Raw genomic sequence first — 21,412 nt, 5'->3', positions numbered from 1 at the left:
GCTGTGGGGAGGGGAAGGTAATTGTAAGCCAGTTTGATTCTCCCTTAAGTGGTAGAGAAACTTGGCATATAAAAACCAACTCTTCTCCTTGTTCTAAACCTTTGGGAAGGCTGCCAAACATAGAACTGACTTTAGGAAGGGATGAGGGATCTGGTTGAGAGAACAGAAACTACTTTGGGAGCAATACAAATCAAGGTTGGGATCATCACTATAAAGAGAACATTTGGCATGAATTTTCTGAAAGTAAGGAAATCAATGTGTAGGAATGGAACTTATGAGGCTCCTCAGCATGTTCCACAGTGATTGTTTCCTTGTGTGGAAGGACTTCCAGGTGATCTTTTGGTTACACAGCACTTAGAGAAGCAGGGATATCCTTCAACTGCATAATTGTTTCTCTTGAGGATGTCACATGAAGGTGACTGGTATGAACTAGATGAGCTCAAAAAGTGCCTCTGCTATCATGAGCCTTGGAGATGTACCACATCTTTGCCGAGGAGAGCGGGATATAAGAATGTAAATAAATAAATAAATTCACCTTAATTACTGCAGGGAAGAAAGAGGAAAAAGAATGTAGGGAGCCGGAGGACAATTCAGGGGCTATAGGAACAGAAGGTGGGGGGAGAATGGGAATGTCTAAATGCAGAGCTGAAACTAGGCAGTCAGGTTCCTGGATGTGCTTCCCAAGAAGGAGGTAGAGTTGGCCATCTCCTCATTGCTCTCTTAACAATGAAGAACAGCACCATTCTCAATATGAAACGCAGATAAAAATCAATTCGCTCTCTCCTCCACCAGCTGTGTGGACAAGTCAGCAGTTCCAGCATCTTACCATGATCTGGTATTAAGCCAGTTCCTGGTCGCAAAAGCAGGAGAACTTTATTTCCTCCAGACTGAATCAATTCAATGGCTCTTGTATGGGTGATTCCTTGGGTTGGTTCCCCATTGATTTCAACAATCTGGTCACCAACCTGAGGAGAGAAAAGCACCAAAATTAAGTTACGGTATAATTCAAATGCCTGCTCTTTATGAAGAGTACTTTAGCTCCTTCCTCCTTTTAAAACATCCCCCGACCAGTATATTACAGGTTGTGTGCCTTTCATCAATTCCTTTGGATCCAGCCCATAATATAAATAATCAAGAGTTATAAAAGAGGATTAAAAGTTACATTCAGAAGCCTCAAACAGGATTTAAACATTACAAAATAATGATCTATTACAGATATAATCTTTTATATGTATAAAAATTGACCTCCATATCAATTTAGTGTGACAAGTATAACTGGGGGGGGGGTTATGTGCTGTTTTTATGCCCCTCCCCCTTTTGTGGCTCAGGGTACACTGGAAGGTAATGTGTATTTGGTGGGTGGTAATGGATTAATGGGCTAAGAACCACAGAACTAACTGGTTTTTCAAGTGTAGTTTTTCTAGCATTTATTTCCTCTCTTGCAAAAAGGAGAAAATATGAATATAATACAGTTGCCAAATTTGGTTGGAAAATTCCTGGAGATTTGGTGGTGGAGCCTGGGGAGGGCAGGATTTGGGAAGGGGAAGGACCTCAATGGGGTATAATGCCATAGAGTCCATTCTCCAAAGCAACCATTTTCTCCAGGGGAACTGTAGTCTGGAGATGAACAGTAATTCTGGGAGACTTCTAGGCCTTACCTGGAGGTTTGCAACCCTAGAAAGGTAAATGTCCCCAATTCTTTGGACAGTAACTTCTTCATAAAAATGAATCTACAGTTAAGAAAAGTCCATATGTGTGTTTCCCACAGACTGAAACTCCTAAGTGTTGGTCTAAAATGAAATATGCCTCTCTCTACAGAGATTAATAGTGATATTTTGGCATTGTTTTACTGCTCCAGATATCCCATATTCAGTAATGGAATATAAGAACAAAATAATTTCTTTTCATAACACAATTCTTTTAAGCATAGTAAATAATGGTTTTACTATATTCCTGGTCTACCATAATTATTGTTTTATCACCCTAATCTCAAATCCAATCTTGGATTGCCTTCAGTTTGGCAGTATAATGTCTCATATCATTAAATATATCCTTTTTAGCTACACCTTGCTTTACCAAACACCCAACATCACCCATATTGAAATAAACATATGCTGGACCTGCATCACCACCCGCTGCCCAAAAGCATGCTTATTCCTCCACCACCTAGAATCTAACATGCAGAACCAACTCCTAGAGCTGACTCAATGTCTTGACACTTCAAAACAGCTCTACTTCCTGTGACAGTCATGTAGACCTGATATAACTGCGACTGTAGCAAGCAAGAAGAACTTGTGTGACATTTCACATACTCTGTGACTTGTTTAAACTGGGTGTCTACCCACTGAACACTGCTATGTGTGCAACATTAATATATCAGTACAAGATGATCCTAGGCTAGCCGATCTCTGGGGTGCTAACATTGCATGTCTAGCCCTGAGGATACAGTTTGAACAAGAAGGTTGGCATACACAATGTTGCACAGGCAAGTTCTTCCCTATCAGCACCACGCTTAAATCAGGCCCCACATGTGGGTGCTGATGGGTAGTGCTGAACAGTACTAGCTGTTTTGAGGTACTGTTCTGGAATTTCTTACATGTTTTAAATATTTGCCCCTTCAAGTATTATACTGAATGATCTTGAACAGGGAGGCAAATTAAAGTGAAAAATGGGAGAATGAGAGAACAAATACCCGTTCTGAAGGTCTGACAGAGCTGGACTGTGGAGATGCCTCCTTCTGAAAGGATTTGGTATAAAAGAAATAAGGAAAAATCATAACATTTTTAGGAATGCTGAGAAAGAGTAGATGCTTCCAAGATGAGCAACAAGTAGTGGGTGGAATGGAAGTGGGGGTTGAATTGGAGGACTGGGATCGCTTTCTTGTGAGCACATGGGGTGCTTACAGTTTGAGGCATTTTCTAAGTACAGAACAATGCATGCTGATGCCAACTCTTGACTGACTAGTATGGAACTGTCTTTTTGGGGCGGGAGGTGGGTAGGATGTCAAGGTAAAGGAACAAATAACCCAAGGATTGTAATGTGTGTGATTGCAGTTAAGTAGATTTACCACAAGGGGTCACCATTACATACAATCTGCCGTTGTTGAGTTCTGCGTGTTATATAATGTCTTGCTATTTTACATGATGCTGTGTTAAAGTCTGATACTCCAGGTATAATGAAGGGGATGGAACAGATAGCACATAAAACATGGGACAAAGTGGTGTTTCAACCCAGTTATATGGAACAGTTTCTGTGTTTGAGAATGGGGACAGTTTACAAAGCTTTACAATACTCCCTCTTCAGCTATTTAATGTGAGGTTGAAAAGACCATGAAATACTAGAGGAGTTCATTTCAGTGAACGCATTTATTTAGGTGGAAAGATTCTACACTGACTGAGAAATAGTATAGGGCAGCTTTTGTGGCTCAAATCTGTAACTGGTTTCAGGTTTCGTTATCTTAACTACCTTACGGCCAGTTAGAGACAAATGTCATCATTCGCTCAGATCACTGCAATAAAAACCCTGTGGTAGCAATGCATCACAGGTTACTCAGCCACACAAAGGCTTCTGTAACGAAAATCAGGTGCTAGCTACCATTAACTCTTAAAAATCCTTGCAGATATAATTTCGTACTTTAAAAATACATTCCAGAATGAAATATATTAAAGTAATAATGGTCCAAGAGAAAACAAATTTCTACCAGTCAGCTCAGTATGGATTTCTACCAGTCAGCTCAGTGTACACTTTTTAAATACTCTGAAAAACAGTCTGGTCAAATCCTCAGCAAGCCAGGGTAAATACACTGCAGGTAGAACAATGAACAAAGCCTTTATTTTGCTTAGAGAGAATAAATGACCAATGGAGCAGCACTGTATCAGTAGTGCTTATAGAAAAGGGGCAAGATGGTTTTTTTCTTTACTGACAAACATCCCAAATGCACAGGAGCAAATGTGAAACAGTGCATAGGGTGCTCAACTTTAAACTGTGATCAAATCCAGCTCCAACATGGGTATTTCCTATCTATACAACAGTGAACGTAAGAACAGGGTCTGCCTTCGTTGTAGGGGTTTTGTAAAAATTAAAGAGTTAAAATGTTATAGACACTAGAAAGTAAATGGATGTTTTCTATGGTACTTTTGGAAGCCAGATCCATTTCTAAATGTGATGCTTCCCCATTTTTAAAGGTATAAAGATGCCATATTTACAAAAGGAGACTGCTAATGCACAGAACCCCAAAAGCAAGTTATATATTCTCTCTCCAAAACAGTAGTAGACAGTTATCTTACCCATGGCTAGACTTACCATTATGTGAGCACATATAACTTTTTTTTAATGCTGTCAAGTCGCAGCTGACTTACGGTGACCCTGCTGAGTTTTTTAATGCAAGAGACATTCAGAGTGAGCTTGCCCTTGCCTGTCTCTGCATAACAAGCCTGGACTTCCTCGGCAGTCTCCCATCCACTCACTAGCCAGTGCTGATCCTGCTTAGCTTCTGAGAGATCGGGCTAGCCTGGGCGATCCAAATCAGGGCATATATGACTACAGAGTACAATGGAAACAGAAAAAGCCAACTGCTTCTGGCCTTGTCCCCATCAAACCATTCTGCCCCAGACACCATTTTTAAAAATATTACTGTGAAAGGGCTTGCATGAATGTAGTTTAAAAATGGATGGTACGCTAGTCGTAAGAAAACCCATGCTGATTGACCCAGAGAAAATACACATACTTTTGACTTCAGTAGCTCTGCCAAAGTCATCACACCTGAGTGACCCAGCAGCAACAGTCGTACCAGCAAAGGCTCATTCATCTGCCATCCAATGGGATTTATGTCATCACCTGTCAACAATGCTGCTCTGCTGTCTACATAGGACAAATAAGTCAGTCTCTATCCCAGAGAATGTGGACACAAATCAGACATCAGAAATGGTAACTTTTGGAAGGAAGTGGCAGAAGGTATCAGCTTCCAATACATTGTACAGTAGACCTCAAGTCACCGTACCTGAACAAAAAGACTACAAAGGGAAATCCCAACATGAACTGAGCTAAAATGTATTAGCAAATTTTATTTTATTCAATTTGGATGTAATTTAACACTTCTAATGGAAAAGAAGCTCACAGTTCTGATTAACCTGTCATAGCCAGAAACAGTCAGGAACTGCTGTCATGAATGGATCACACTGTTCTCATATTGTACACATTTAGAGTCTGCACAGAAATATTCTATATCATATAAATTTCTACATCATATTTCAGTGGCCTTTGGCTCATTGTTTACTTTTTCCCTGTACCTGAGCATGTAAACATATGTATGCATGTAGATACAAACTCTCTCTCGCACACACACACATACGCACACAGGTGAGTATAAATTCTTCATTTATCTGACAAAGCTACAGAACATCCAGCATCAAATTTAAAAAATTCACAGTTAAGATACAAGCTCCCTTATGCTTATTGCATGTTGTAAGAATTCTGCTACCCGATTGGTTAAGTCCTTTTTATGCCAATAAAGGTGATGATTGATTGATTGACTAAGCTATAGTGTCTTTCTAGTGTCACAAGACTTTGTTGCGATGGACTGACACATTTATGCCTCTAATACTTGAGTGGTTGATTTCCCAGTAAACAAGATCAGTTTCCAAGGTGTGATGACAATTTTACTCCCTTATAATCAGCTGCATGTTAAGTCATTTTCAAGAAAAAAAGACAGGAGATTGATTATATATACTATAATGGATAGATGCTTGGAGAATGGCAAACTCCACAAAATGAGTTGTTTTTCTGAGGACCAAATTTTTTTTTAAAAGAAACATTGGTACAATGGAAAAACAGAGAAGCAAAGAATCTGAATACATCCAGCAAGTGAACTCAAAAAAACCTTACAACAGCAAATTCCTGGAAAATGTATATTGGATCCTATATGCTGCTGTAAAATTTCTGTAACCATTTCCCTTAGCTGGGGAACTTTAGTTTACAAATACAAATGACAAGGATTCCAATGCAGATTTGCTTGCAAGGCAGAGGAAAGAAAATATTAGGGGCGGTTTCACATGCTATGTACTTAGCAGGTCCCATATCTAAATACCAAGTGAACTTGAGGCGTTTTCTACTGACAAACCACAGGAACCACGAACAAATCACAGTTCCCTGAAGCACACATGGAGGATAAGTAACTAATGATTTATAATGCCATTAGAAGCTATGAAATCAAGCGCTTCAGAAGCACCTAGGTCAGTTGCACAGGCAAGCTATAATAGCTTGCTACTTTCCATGAAAAGCTGTTCTATGGATAATTACTGGAGATTTTTTGCACTTAATTAGAAAGCCCTAGCAGCAAAGAGAGATGATCACTGAAACACTGTCAAGACTTGTAAAAACTCACAGCAGAGCATAAAGACGCTATTGGCACTCTAAAGGATAATTTCCCTGTCCCCCAAGATAATTTCAGAGTATGAGAACATGTAAGTTCTATAATATATCAAGGGTGATGTATTTTTATGTCAGGAGCACTGGGCACTGGGCATTTTTATGTAATGAGCACGCAGAAGTCTCCAGCTATCTTTTTCCCTATTCATCATCTTACCTCTCTCCTGCATTAATCAGAGGGTTTTTCTTTTATTTATTCTGAAATGGTGAATTTGTGCCATGCACTCATTCATTTTAGATTTTGTCTTCAATCCATTTGCTAATTTCTTTTTGCACAGGCCAAGCGTACTCCTTCACAATCTTGGAGGCATCTTTACTGTTACTTGACAGCTCCATCTCAAGATCCTGCTCCTTTTTTTTTTTGGCAAAATAGATCAGACTAATCTATGGATGCAATGGTATATGGGTGCAAAAATAAAACACACAGGAATCCATAATTCAAGATTGCAGCAAAGAGGAAATACCATGCAACTGGGCTACCAGTGATAAACACCACTGAGATAAAATCTGGGACATACCCCAGCTGGTGTGGACACACTCTTGAAGAAGGAGGAGAAGAGTTGGTTTTTATATGCCAACTTTCTCTACCACTTAAGGAAGAATCATACCAGCTTACAATCACCTTGCCTTCCCCTCCCCACAACACACACCTTGTGAGGTAGGTGGGGCTGAGAGAGTGTGACTGGCCCAAGGTCACCCAGCTAGCTTCATGTGTAGGAGTAGGGAAACAAATCCAGTTCACCAGATTAGCCTCCGCCGCTCATGTGGAGGAGTGGGGAATCAAACCTGGTTCTCCAGATCAGAGTCCACCACTCCAAACCACTGCTCTTAACCACTACACCATGCTGGCTCTCCTAGAATCATAGAACCACAGAGTTGGAAGGGACCATACAGGCCATCTAGTCCAACCCCCTGCTCAATGCAGATCAGCCTAGAGCATCCCTGACAAATGCTTGTCAGGGATAGACACAGAAGATTTGTTGATAGCTCTGGGGGAGTTACAAACTCTGGATGGCAAGCTCTCAAAAACTGTACTCACATGAATTCTTCCATCTTTGATGGCCGCGCCATCCTCAGCGAGTCGGAGAATGAAAAGCCCCATGTTATACTCCTTCCCTCCCCGAAGGCTGAATCCAAAGCCTCGAGGCCCTCGCTCCAGCTCTACGGGATAACATCCAGGAATCTATGTAGGAAACAAGCAGAGAGTATAATTACTATTCACCGCTGCATTGCCCTTGGGGAGAAACTGAGAGAGGACTTACTAGCTCCGCTCCAGTCAGTGTAGTATTGACAGCGGGATCTACCAGTTCAGTTATTCACTGCTCCCCACCATGAAAGCACTGGAAAAGAAAGAAGCCTGAGGCTCTCTCATGATTGCTTCCCAGGTACAATCTCAGGGAATATGTACTGTCTGAACAGGGCCTCAGTGAAATATGAATAAAAAGTTGTAAACGAAAGAGGTTTATTTCACAGCACCCCAGTTTTTTTCTTTGACTCAGAACCAGTTTAGAAAAAGGACACAGCACAACATCCTGAGTGAGGGCAGATTTAAATTTTAATTCTTCATAAAGAGGCTACTGAAAATCACAACTGTATTGGGACTGCATATTGTGGGTGTAACATTTAAAAGCCAGTTTATTGGAGCATCTGTACACCTGGGCCCAGGCACTACAGCAACACTGAGTATAGTTTAATATGTATTTAATGTATATTTCAACATAAAAGTGATATTGCTTGTTTTACCCTGGTATGTAGTTTAACAGTTCTCTTTATGAAAGAACATCTATTGGCCTTTTAAAAATTAAAAGAGTAATAAGAATTGCTAAAGGATTTGTTTAATAAATCCCTTAACAATTCTGACACCAATTCTAGATGGGGATTATTCTGACTGCTCTTTTAAATTTACATAGACCAACAGATGTTCTTCCAAAAAAAAAAAAAGCTCTTCTCAGTTCCTTAAGATCCAAAGTCCACTCTCAAAACTCTGTTGGTAATTATAATTAACTGTGAACTGATTCTTTTTTAGTAACTTATACAAGTTTGGAATTCTAAGGCTTTAGTTGAAGTATTATGAATGTTTCAAATTCTTAAGGATCACTTCAGCTGAACAAGTTAGAGCCACGCAGAACACACATTTTTAATCTGAATTTCTAGTGAAAATTCAAATTGTTAACCAATAATAGCCATGGCTTCTTTTTCAGCTGCAGTGTTATAAGCCCTAGGGAAGAGTTACAGCATTCTTGAAAACTAGACATTTACAAGTGAATGACCTCCATGGACTTGCAGGGGGGGGTATCTCATTTTCCCTCCCCCACTATTTCTTCTTCCCCTTCCCTGAAAGTCCCCATAGCCTCTCCTTTTGTTTTACTCCCTTCCCATCCTCCCTTCCCAGTAATTTGAACAAAGTCAGTGTAACTAAATGGACAAGAAAAAAAATCTATACCTGAGAATGTTTGCTTCCTGTGGTAGATGCTACACTGATTTCTGATGGTGAGAAGTGCTTGAAGCAGTTGCTTTGTTCTTTTCCAAGATCACCTTCTATATTACCTCTGAAACAGATAGGATAGGGGTAGTAAATGGGAGGTCATTGAGTTCTACCCATACAAAGTCAAGGGTGGATTTCCAGGAGCACCTGCCAGAAACTGTAGACATGCACAATCAATTGTCCAGATTATCTTTTTCATGGAGACATTGCATCCATTTATAAAATTAAACATGCCCTAAGAGACCTTTGCATGTGAAGTTTTACTTCGCATGCAAAAAATACAGGCTACAAGGCATATCATGTAGTGTGATAGAACTGGCACGTGCAAAAATATCTGGGGAGTATCTAATTTCAAAGACAGAAAGGATGAAAATATGGAAGACTAGTCACAATTTGCCACGTGCCTCATTTTCTTTCAAGAAAGGTGGAGTACAAATGTTTTATATACTAAGAATTACACTTAGCTCAGCCATGAATTTCCATTTTATATTAGGGCTTTGGCCAGCTCCTATTAGTTAGCCAGGACATTTTGAATAATTGCCATAGGAGCTTTCTTCTAGGTAAGCAGAGCTAGACAGAACCTGAAGGAGGAATTTCAGTTATGATACGCATTTTGTATGCTCAGTATAATTACAGTTAATCACACTGGAGCCATTATTCCCAGGTGTTCTTTAATCATTCAGCAGTTCTATGTCAGCTTATAATGTCAGTTAATTCTTTGTGGTTTCCATGTATCATTCCTTAATAGGATATAGTTTACTTGGGATCCAGAAGGAAAAGAAGGACGCTTGCCTCTTTTAAGAAGCCCTCCATTACACCCTTTCTCTCTCACCTTTACCTTTAAGAAGGCATCAGCCAAAGTGCTCTGACCAGAGACTGAAATGAACAGAGAGGCATCAAGAGTTATTTTTACCACCTTTGTGCATCCACATAATGGTGGTTTTGGGCTAAGCAGCAATGACTTCAGCAACACGGAAGTACTTGAAGACACTGACCAGTGTGGGTTATAGACTAGAGAATTCTACAAGTGGGAACATACAAAGACACTTTAACAGGAACCAGGCCTGCCGTGATTGCAATCATTTTTGACAAACTGATATAGCAGTGATGCAGTTTTCTTTGCTCTGTCCAACACTGGCTCAATGAACATAGTAATGTCTGGAGTAAACATAAGCATTTTCCTCCAAATTGTACATTTTCACTAGCAGTCTTCTGTAAGTAGTCTTCGGTACATAGATTTAGGCTATAATGTTCTAACAAGCTATAAATATAGACAAACAAGCTACCTCTGCAAGTATTAGTAGCAAGCATTAAACAATAAATATCTCTTCAGCAGCTTAGATCTTATGAATGAGTTCTGTGTGCTCTAGATAGTCTGTGCCACAGACTGCGCTAACTCTTCCAGTGGAACTTCCATTGGTGCAACATCAATGGTTTTCAATGGGCCCTGGCGTAAATGGAAATTTTACCAGAAGAGGAAGTGCATTCTGTGGCACAGATTATCGAGAGAGCACAGAACTCATTCACAGGATCCAAGCCATAGTTTCTGTTTTCAAAGCAAATGTTTTTTCTGTTGTTAGTTTCCATCTGATCCTGAGTTTCCAACCAGACCTCAGATGCAGTTATTAGTTATTTAGAAACGTTTGTACCTCACCTTTCTGAAAAGCCTCAAGAAGGTTAGCAACAATAGCACATTTGAATACCAAAAGCTCAACTCAATAAAACTCAATAGTCTCAAACACTGCTACCAGAAAAATGCTCTCTGAAGTAATATAATTTCCCAAGTTCTCTTAAAAGGCAACAGAGATGAGACATGACAAAGACAGGTATAATGTGGTCATGCTGGCTAATCCCCATAAGCAAATAGGCAGCCACATTTTTCACCAGGCACAGGTTTCCAGTTGTCTTCAAGAGCAGCCCTACATATAGCTCACTGCTGTAAACCAGCCAAGAGGTTGCAGTAGCATGGATCCCCCTCCCAATTACAGTCTGAAGTGGTATGGACCCTGAGCCACAAACTTTCTGCAAACTTGAAATTATTTTCACCACAAAAATTATATTTGCATGCCATAAGATGATAAATACAGACTACTCCATGCAAAATACACACTGTACAAGGAACCTAGCAGAAAAGGATAAATATAACCCTTTAGAAAAAAATGGAGAATGCAACTTTGGTACTGTTAGGGGGTTCAGAAAGTCCCACAGAACTGGCCAGCTCTGGCCATAGAAAAGGCAAGTCAGAATTCACAGCCAAGTTATACCCCTTTGTACCTCTCTGTGGTCACAGAGCTGACTGTTCCTGTTCCTACTGGTCGGTGCTGCAGGGCTGGACTTTGTTTGGCAGAATTTGTTCCTGATGGGGGGCCACGGTGCTCTAATGAAGACAAAAATGAAGATAAGGGGTACCCTTGAACATACAGGTAGAGTTATACAATGGTTCTTGTATTTCCCACTGCTCTTTCTAAACATCCAGTGCTGCTGCCACTCCTGGAATGGATCAGCCACTAACTGGAAAAGGTTAATAACTACCCCTGAAGTGCATGTTAATATACTGGTCATTCAATATATTAAGAACTCTTGTGGCAAGGCTACTAGAAACCTTTAAACCACACAGCAGTTTGGCAGTTAACAAAATCCTCTAAGGGAGTGCCTCTGCCTCCAACACAGGAAGGACATTGATTAGAACCTCAGAGTAAGTCCAACCGCACTTATAAAACAAACATGCTCTGAAATATAAAACTGCCTCTCCTACTCAGAAAGCAGCAAATGACTAACTGACCCCCCCCACCCCACACAAATCTTTAAAGGGCACATTTTAAGCTAAAGCGACATTCAAAGCAAAGCAGTACATCTTTCAAGACTCTGAGTATAAACCAAGAAGAAAATGTTTGCAGTGAAAAGGCTTGCAGACATTTCACCCTGGAGAGGCTCAGTGTGCTGAATTAATGCTTGTTTTTTTAAAGGACTTAAATTCATCCACGTTTACAAGGCATTATGGTAAAGACTATTGTTTTGTACATATCACTGTTTTCCAGATACTACATATTATTACATTCTATTTCCCAGTCATTCAAGGCCTTGTGGAGTTCGATACAGGATTCCTTGGCCTTACTATGACACACATCTGGAAGTATCTTCCACAGAGACAAATGTCAACATTTTCTCCTGGTTTACATTCATAATTCTAATTAATAAGCACAGGTAAGGAAAAGGCCATCTGTCTGTATACATCCCCCTCTCCTCTACTCATCCACTTCTCTGTACATTTTTCACTTTCTACATGACTGGGGATGACTGTTTTGTGCAAAATATTAAAAGAATGCTTTCTGGAGCATGAAGCATGATTTAGGGGTTCCCCCCCCTTAGAATTAAAGAGACGATTGGAGGGGAAAGAAGAAAGAAAATTAAAAATCTGCATTTATCAATGCTAAAGGGGAAAGAAGGAAGGTTTCAAAGGAGGTTTTTAAGTAGTTTAAGAGGTTCATATTCATGGATACAACCGTAGGGAAAAGTAAACTCATTAATGGCTGGGCTATTATGTTAGCCTGTGGTTCTAGAGCTGCTTGTTTTTCTACAGTTCTTATTGCTATTGACTGGCCAGTGGAAATAAGTGGTCTGCTCCCACAAAGATGAAACTGACTTGTGTGGTTTTTTGAATTAATTCTCTTTCCTGAGTGACATGACTGTAGCCACCAAAGGTTTTGTGATCTGAAGTTTTGCTGTCCACTTGTTCTGCAATTGGATGTCTGACTGAACCGAATTCAAGTTTGGACAAGCAACAATTTTTAACAATACATTGGCACTTTTTGAACAACGTGGATTTCTGTAGATCTTTAAAGAAAACACCCCATTCTGTACATGTGAAAAGTATGCGAGTTCACATTCTGTCAACCACAACACACATCTGATTGGCCAGTCAGTTTTAATGTTGTATTTGGGTTACATATTCTATTGTATATCCTCAGATTTGTATTTTCTATTTGCAACATTTCTTTAAAACCCTTGAAACCATTAAATGCACCTGTCAAGTTTCTACAAATGGGTACTTCTCTCAGGAAGAAGGAATGCAATTTATCTGAGATGATAAGGATTCTAACCTAGAGGCAAAGTAGACTAAAACAGCCTCAACTTTACTGGCATTAAGCTCGTATTCAGAGTAATACGAGGTGCCCTCCTTCGGCATGAAATGAAAAAAAAATCTAAGCACCTTTATTGAAAAATAATGGATTATGTAAGTATAAAAGCCTCTTTGCTGCAAGCCTTAATATGCAGGTAAATTAAATAGTTGATATTCTGTATCACAGACTATGATAACATGTTAAATATTTGTGGTAAAATGAAGAGGATCTATTTTTTTTACTAGTATGCAGGCTTAATGTGGTTATTATTCAAAACTGTAGAAAATTACCTTTCTGGCAAAGTAACACGTTTATTAAATGCACAAGCAGCACCCTGGAAACACACCCCAGCATTTTGCGAAGTTACAGAAATAGACTGTTTTGTTGTCCAAAATTTTCTAACCGCCCATAAAGGTTAGAGGGAACAAATCAGGACCAAACGTAGATGTGACAGTGATATACCTATGCATAAGAATCACTGCTGAAGCCCTAGAAAGTGGGGTGGGGGTGGGGGAGGTTTAAAACCCAGCTAGGGCAGGTTAGAGCTAAATCCTTTATTTGACCCAAAGAGATGCTCCACTTTCTGTGTCCTGAGAATACAAAGTCAGGTAAGTATGTATACCTTCACTGTTCAGGTCCACGGCATTCATAATTTTGGAGAGGTGGTTGCTAAATAAAGCATTTGCTAGGCTATTTTCTTTTGGAGCTCTTTAATGACTGGTGACAGTGCTTCAGACTGCTTTGTGGATTGGATTTCACCTGTGGTTTCAGTATCAATCACTTCAATTTTTTTTCCTGTCTATAAGACTTCTACTGAGCTTGTTGAGAAGAAAGAGGGCAGAGTCTGGGGAAAGCACGGGCAACAAATCCACCTGTAAGCCACCTAGGAAACATTAGAAAATAGTTATATCCCCCCCACCCCCTTCTTGCCACCTGCAGGCTTTGTGCCATCCTGACGTAGCTGTAAAGGAGGTTTCTGCATAGCAACACTTCTCCAACACAATTCAACATAAGGGCCAAATTACACAATGTGTTTTTTTAATTAGTTGAATCCAGGTTCCCTGGACCTGAATTGCATGAGCAGCCACACAGCAGCGGTAGGAACACAGTTTTAAATGTCTGTGAGGATCTGATTCAACTTGGGACCACGGCGTGGGGAAGGCACTTTTTCCTCCCCCACACCCAGCATTTCACCAAGCCAAAATGGCTGCAGTGGAGAGTTATTTATCCCATTTTGGAACTGCACGTGCATGAACGCTGCGTGTGCAACTCCAAAATGGGCAATGCAGGAAAATGATGCAGAGGAGAGGGTGGAATCACTCCTCCCTCCTGGTTGTGGTCCCAATCCAAATCAGGCCTCCACACACTTCTGGGAAGCTGCCAGGAAAACAAGACACAACTTCTTAAAACTTGTATCATCTAGTTTAGCCCTGTGAGTATGCTTATGACAGGTCTTCTGCCTGGCCCTCGTGAAATCTGGCACTAGACCTACTGATGGGCAAATTAAGGAGCTCATCTCTGTGAAAGAGAGTCAAGTGATACATGCTTCTTACAGAATATCCTCTTCAGGAAATGCTCTTCCTCCCCCATCTGTTAACAGAGTTTACTATATGCACTAAATTAGAGCCATTCCATCACTTATTACTGGAGGGACTGCCTGATATACGTAGACAAATGTAGCATGTCAAACGTTTTCCTTATAACGACGGTCATGTAAAATATGCAGCCTAATGAAAATTCCCAGTGCAATAGTGCAAGAGCAGCTGACACCTCCTTACCTTCCTCAGCAACAACAGTGAGCGTGACAGAGTTTCCGGCTTCTTTTATCAGTTGCACAATATTTTCATGTGAAAGATCTACAATTGACTGCCCGTTCACTGCTGAGATTCGGTCTCCCACCTTCAGTTTCCCACAATGATCAGCTGGACTCCCTTCAATGACGCGGCCAATCTTATGCGGAATCACTGGGGAATTAAGAGAGCCATGTCAGTGTTCACCGCTCTCATCAGTAATTTACATATGAGCGTGTACTATTAACAACCAAATCCAGCTCTGGACTGTAGAGATTTTATACCCAGAAGATGTATCTGTGCTACATACAGTGCATTCCTGAAGGGGGAGGCGAACTGTGGTGGCCGGGACAGCGCAGCTGAGAAGCCTCATCAGAGGCTTCCTGGCGGCCATGAAAGGGAAAAATGCCTTAAAAAAAACAACACCAGGGAAAGGGGCTTTTTCCTCCATAGGGAGAAGCGGGCCTGCGCCACCTAAAAAGGTGATGCAGGACAGCCGCCATCCTGGGAGGCATTCCCAGGGTGAAAGGAGTTTGTAAGCTGCCTAACGACAGCTCCACTCCCCAGAACGCCCCGGGAACACCTCCTGGGACGCTGGCGCAAGGATTTGTGCCTCCCGGGGTGCCGGTGCCGAAGCCCCCACTGCTGCCGTGCTCCAGGGATTAAGTGCCTCAACGATGGCATCCGTGCCAGTTTGCATGGCACAAGGGGCACAGATGCCGACATAGGGGTCACACCGGCTCCTAAGAGCATTCGCCCCCCCCTTCAAGAATGCACCATTAGTCTGGTTTTATTTCAATGAAATGTTCAAATGAATGTGGAAATATAGTTAGGTAAGAGACTTTTGGGGAAAGGGAAGAGTGGATTTATGTTTGTTAGGTAGTTATGCTGAGACTAGACAGTTGCATTCTTAACCTAATTTGCAATCATGAAATTTGCTGAAGGCCATCAGTAGGTGGCACTGATACATTTGATAATCACATTCTGAAAAAATTCACGGCATTATTCATTTTATTGACAGTCCAAGTCTACTCACTATTTTAAAAACACTACTGCTATCACCACAATTAAGAATTTATAAACATTTCAAATGTTCGAACCGCTTCATATACATTTCCATGGTAAGCTTTATAACTGCCAGTAAGTAGGTTAGCACCACTATCCTCATTTTTCAAGATGTTAATGTTAGTTTTGAGAAGTTCTTTTGTTTGACTTGGACAGACACACCTTTGCAGTCACTATTTATACTCACATACTATGAATTCTCCTGTTGCACTCTCTGAAGCAAGCTTATTCCAGAAAGGGGGCTGCTACATGCCTAAAAGCTATCTTCTCATACAGACTCAAAATAACATACAATAATACTTTGATGATCTTCCAAATAAAAATGGCATAAATGGAAGCAAGCCTTAGTAGAACTTCTGAACACTAATGCTGGTCTTGAAAGACTAGCACGTTCACTATATTCAAAGGCTTTTTATATGTTGTTTAAAATCATTCCTACCCTGATAATATGTATAGGGATAGAAAAGCAGGAGTATCCCTTATCCAGAAATCTGATATCCGGACTGACCCCAAAACCAGACTGTTTGAGCCAGCATGCAGGCAAATCTGTGCTGCCCAGAAAAGGGTACACAGGAGACAGGAAGGAGGATGGGAAAGGGGGGGGAGAGAAAAAGGGAAGCCAGCTTTCCTTCTGGGGAGGAGGAGACTTCCACTGGCACACCTGCTGGAAGCTGCTTCACTCTTTCTGCCTCAGGCTGGCGACCAGATATTCCAAAATACAAAAAGCTTTGAAATAAAGACCCCTTCTGGTCCCATGCAGTCTGGATGAGGGATACTCAGCCTGTACTAACAGTTCATAAACATTAAAATGCATTTAGACATAAGGGCTTAATGAAATGGTTCTAGAAGATTCTGCTAGTTATGGGGAAATTCTGGTTTTCATTTGATTCTTTGAACCTCCACCAAGCCAGGCAGACTGGCTATGGCCCAGAGTCTAGTATTGCCACTGACACAGAAATCCAGATACTCATAGCCCTTCCAAATTTTCTTTTTTAATTTATACAGTTATCACATCAGTAAAGCTTCTCTGTAGCTATTCATTCATACAGCCTATCAAAATTGTTATCAGTAATGACTTAAGTACATCTCTGACATTGCTAAAAATATTTACATGGTGCTTTAAATCAAAGCTTCTTAAACTGTAGGTCGCAACTCCATATGGGGCCATGTAACTGAATGTGGGGGTCGCGAAAAATTTGGAAACAGTCATTTATGCTTTTAAAGTCCATAAATATGCCATAAAATAGTACAAACCCCATATTAGTAAATGTTTGATTTGTATAACTATTTTATATACCAATATACCCAGGGTCACGTAAAAATTTCTCAGGCGAAAGGAGGTCGCGAGTGGGAAAAGTTTAAGAAGCCCTGCTTTAAACCAACCAACCAACATAAATTAAAGAAAACAAATGTGACACAGATCCTGCCCACAGATTCAAAATCCATAAATCAGGTTAGAGTTTACAGAAAGGGGTCCTTCCCTTCTTTTCCCTCCCACAACTGCCCTCTGCTCATAATCAGCTGCCTTATACTGAGTCAGACCATTGGTCAGTATAATCTACTCTGACTGGCAACTGCTCTCCAAGGTCCTTCAGATGCAAACCTTTTAAGATACTGGGGACTGAACCTGGGACCTTCTGCATACAAAGCAGATGCTCTGCTCTTGAGCCATGGCCCAACCCTGTAAAGCCCCTGCTGAGAGTCGGGGACCTTTGAGAACAATATGTGACATGGCATGGAGAGCTGCAGGAAGAGGGGAAATCAAACAAAGCACCATCTCCTCATACTTGCGCATGACATTTGGCTCCAGTCAGAGTTTGCTTCACTTGCACAAGGGTTTGGGTTGGGGGGATCTGGTCAGATTTCTCCTTACTGCAGCCCCATACTGCGTGGAATATTGTTCTGAAAGTAGTCCTACTTGCTTGGTGGGGCGGGGAAGACCGTGACACAAAAAGGTAAAAAAGTTCTACTTCAGCACCCTCACTACATTTGCACAGGCTGAATCCAACCCAGAGTGGGCATTGGTTTAGAGGACTTTCCCCCCCAACTAGCATCTTTGATTCTTGGGTGAAGATTATTAAATTTAAAGCCCATCTGCTTATGTTTCTGCCATTCTGTTTCTCCAAAACCCTGAAGGTCTAAGCAGAGACACATTTAATTATGCCTGGATCCTTGCAGCTGCTCATATTCTTTCTCTGATTAGCTGCTTACAGACTACTGCATACACAGAAGTATTTTGCAGTGGCCCCGTTCTCAAGATACCAAGTATCGACCAATTTTCTCTGTGCCAGCTGCTTTTTCACAAATGTTGTTAGCACTCTGGTGACATGCCGCAATACCAAAAAGTCACCCAGAATCACCCCAGAGCTCACATGCTAGCTGAAAGCTTGAACGGCCTCCAGTCTGAATAGCTATTGCTGTTCTATTCTAAATTATTTTTTCCAGGGAGAGAACAGATGGGATAGAGGTGTGCTGAAGTATATACACGAAAATTATGAATTGGCATTTCAAACCTATGACAGTAAATCCCAAGAAGTTTTTGAAAGACACACACACAAAAAAACAAACCCTGTGATTAATTTACCATTCAGACTTGTAATTAATGAAGTTGCCATAACAGTGTTGGCAGATAGGACTTCTAGCGTTTACCTCCATTTGAAGATAAACATGCTCTTCTATTTCTTTTCCATTTTAATCTAATTTCATTTGTGACTATAAACCCAAGAACTGTCTGTGAATATGAAAGCACTGCAGAGTGCTTCTAATGTAGACCTTTAATTTTATATCCAGGAAGAGCAATGTTTATTTTAAAAAGGAATTCCTATTAAACAAGCTGTACTGAGGTCAACAATGGTTTGAAAGTTATCCACAAAGTTAAGGACTGCTATTATAATTATTAATAAGACGAAGTACGTATTCAGTTATCCTCTACTATGTTCTATAAAAGTTACCTATTTTCAGTTGAAGGGCCAAAAGGAATTCCTTCTTTTTTTAGATAAATGCTTTGTATTATACACCGTGAGGATTGCACAGAGAATTTGGCTTAGTTCTCAACAATAATTTCATCTCGGATAGTGTCTAAGCTCTGACTAGACTAGACAGCATAAAAATCAACTAGCAGAATGGTTTTTTCATATTTCTAACATAGGGCACATAATCAACTTCACAGCATCAGAGGGCGACAGCTCCAGTTCCAATGGTTTCTATAGCAACTGCCTTTATTAAAAAAGGAAAAATCTGAGTACTAACCTAGTACCTTAGCAAAAGCTCATTTCTACACGTGTTCACTACTTCAAAGTGCAATGTCATGAGGCACTCTAAAATTTGTTTTTTTTTAATGTAATTTAAAAGCACTGTCTTACAGCACAATCCATGGGGAAGGGGGCACAAGTGTTGAGGAGGTGGCGGGACACTGGTGCCAGCATTAATACCATTTGTGCCGGTGTCGGGTAGTGGTGCATCAGCGCCACGCATGGGAGCTGGAGCAGCCGTGGCAGCAGTGCATGCCAGAACACCTCCTGCAGGGGCTCGCACTGGCATCAAAGGTGGCATGCTCCAGGGCGTGGCTGGCATCAGTCAGCTCCCTGAGCCCTTTCAGCAAGGGAATGTCTACATATGCCTACATATGCCACTGCTGCGCTGCAGTCAGGTTGCTGACTGCAGCGCAGCAAGCTGCCTAGAAGGCAGCTTGGCTGTTCTGTGGCTGTGCCATCCCTGGCTGTGGCACAGCTCCTCCCCCTCTGGATTGCGCCGTTAGACAAATGAAACCAATCATAAAATAGTCATTAATATACGGCAATTTTTCTACATTACAAAGGGCAGTGGGTTTGGGACGAGCTGGCTATGAAAAGGAAAATCCTAAATCATCGACACAGATGTCAGAAGACATCAGTACAATGCAGCATCCAATCTATATATCTAATTCCCAACTGTGTCCTCTATCTGCAGATACTTAAATCTGCAGACGGAGGCACACTTACTCCAAACAGATTTTTCTTCAAATTTGGGGAACTCCCTATGTTTGCAGAAAACCTGAAATCAACAATAAAATACATGGTGGGGTTAATTCCCCCCCCCCCAAAAAATATGTTTGCGTTCTCTGTGTCCGTGCAGACAACACACTTACCAGAACGGAATGGAGCTGCTCAGGGCCTGGCCGTGGTGGTGGAGGCAGCCACTCTCCTGGGCTGGCTGCAGCGCTGGCGTACGTTGATAGCCACCCCAGGCTTAGCAGCAGTGGTGGAGGGGCCTGGAACCATGCCAGGCTTGGCAATGGGGGGGATATGTGAATCCCTCTGCAAGTCTCCCCACCTCAATGAACAGTAAAGAGGGAATCGGGTGATTCCCTTGCAAGTTTCCCGCCCCCCTACTGAGGAGGAGGAGGAGAAGAAAAGTTGGTTTTTATATGCCAACTTTCTCTCCCACTTAAGGAAGAATCAAATCGACTTATAATCACCTTCCCTTCCCCTCCCCACAACAGACAACCTCTGAGGTGGGTGAGGCTGAGAGAGTGTGACTAGCTCAAGGTCACCCAGCTGGCTTCATGTGTAGGAGTGGGGAAACAAATCCAGTTCACCAGATTAGCCTCCGCCGCTCATGTGGAGGAGTGGGGAGACTCCCACTCCAAACCACCGCTCTTACATCACTACATCACAGTGGCTCCTGAGCAGTAAGGAGGGAGTTGGGTGATCCCCCCCACAAATCTCCCACCCCCCACTGAACAGAAAGAAGGGAATCTGGTGATCCCCCGTGAGTCTCTCACCCTCCTGCTGAGCAGTAAGGAGGGAACTGGGTGATCCCCCCACGATTTTCCCATCCCCCCACCGAGCAGTGAGGGGATCAAATGACCCCCCCAACTGTCTCCCCCCCCCACTGAGAAGGAGGGAATCGAGTTATTCCCCCCCCCAGTGAGTCTCCCATACACCCAGTAAGTACTAAGGAGGGAATCGGGTGTTCCCCCTGTGAGTCTCCCTCTCACTGAACAGTAAGGAGGGAATGGGGTGATCCCCTCCAAGAGTATCATGGCCCCCCACTTGTACTATTACAACAGCGACTGAGAAAATGATAAACTAGGATTGACAAATGCAGTGGTGGCAGAATCTATAATCAAAAGGAATCCAAAAACCAACATAATTTGTGCATTAGCAAGGCCTTATAAAAAAGTTCAGACACGCCTACTATTCCTTAATTTCCTTTTTAAAAATGTTACGAACATCGTTTTTAAAAATAAAATCAACATTCTGTGGAACATACAGTAGGACTCACTACAAAATATTTGCAAAAAGAAAGGCATATCTGTTGATACGTGGAAAAACACGAATTAGGAAGTGCTTTGGAGCATGATAACTGGTTTTCTAATACCTTCTCATTGAACATGAAGTGACTATCAACTGTTTTGATAGTGGACAGCCAAGGTCTGATGGACAGCCCCAGTCCCACCCTCCAGGCATCCCAGGGGGAGTAGGCAGATACTAAGCGGCATCAGCCAATGAGAGACTGTGAGGGGGAGGAAAATAAGTGGCAGG

The 21,412-nt window shown here is 41.6% G+C and overlaps 1 protein-coding gene across 4 annotated transcripts in view; it reads right to left on the bottom strand.

The window, feature by feature from the left end:
* The window catches only part of MAGI3 (membrane associated guanylate kinase, WW and PDZ domain containing 3), a 175,889-nt gene that overhangs the window by 10,835 nt on the left and 143,642 nt on the right, over window positions 1-21,412 (bottom strand). For 2 of the 4 annotated variants that reach the window (XM_056867527.1, XM_056867528.1), the window contains exons 16-21: window positions 14,811-14,996; window positions 11,186-11,288; window positions 8,870-8,975; window positions 7,466-7,609; window positions 2,693-2,737; window positions 827-965 (exon numbers count right to left, since the gene is read on the bottom strand). In XM_056867527.1, coding sequence (XP_056723505.1) covers window positions 827-965; window positions 2,693-2,737; window positions 7,466-7,609; window positions 8,870-8,975; window positions 11,186-11,288; window positions 14,811-14,996 — 723 coding nt within the window. The remainder of the gene's footprint in view (window positions 1-826; window positions 966-2,692; window positions 2,738-7,465; window positions 7,610-8,869; window positions 8,976-11,185; window positions 11,289-14,810; window positions 14,997-21,412) is intronic. The other 2 variants (XM_056867529.1, XM_056867530.1) reach the window with 1 other exon arrangement.

This window comes from Euleptes europaea, chromosome 2 (genome assembly GCF_029931775.1).
Source record: "Euleptes europaea isolate rEulEur1 chromosome 2, rEulEur1.hap1, whole genome shotgun sequence".
NCBI lineage: Eukaryota > Metazoa > Chordata > Lepidosauria > Squamata > Sphaerodactylidae > Euleptes > Euleptes europaea.
The sequence above is the reverse complement of the archived record's forward strand: the minus strand, read 5'-3'. Positions and strand labels throughout refer to the sequence as shown.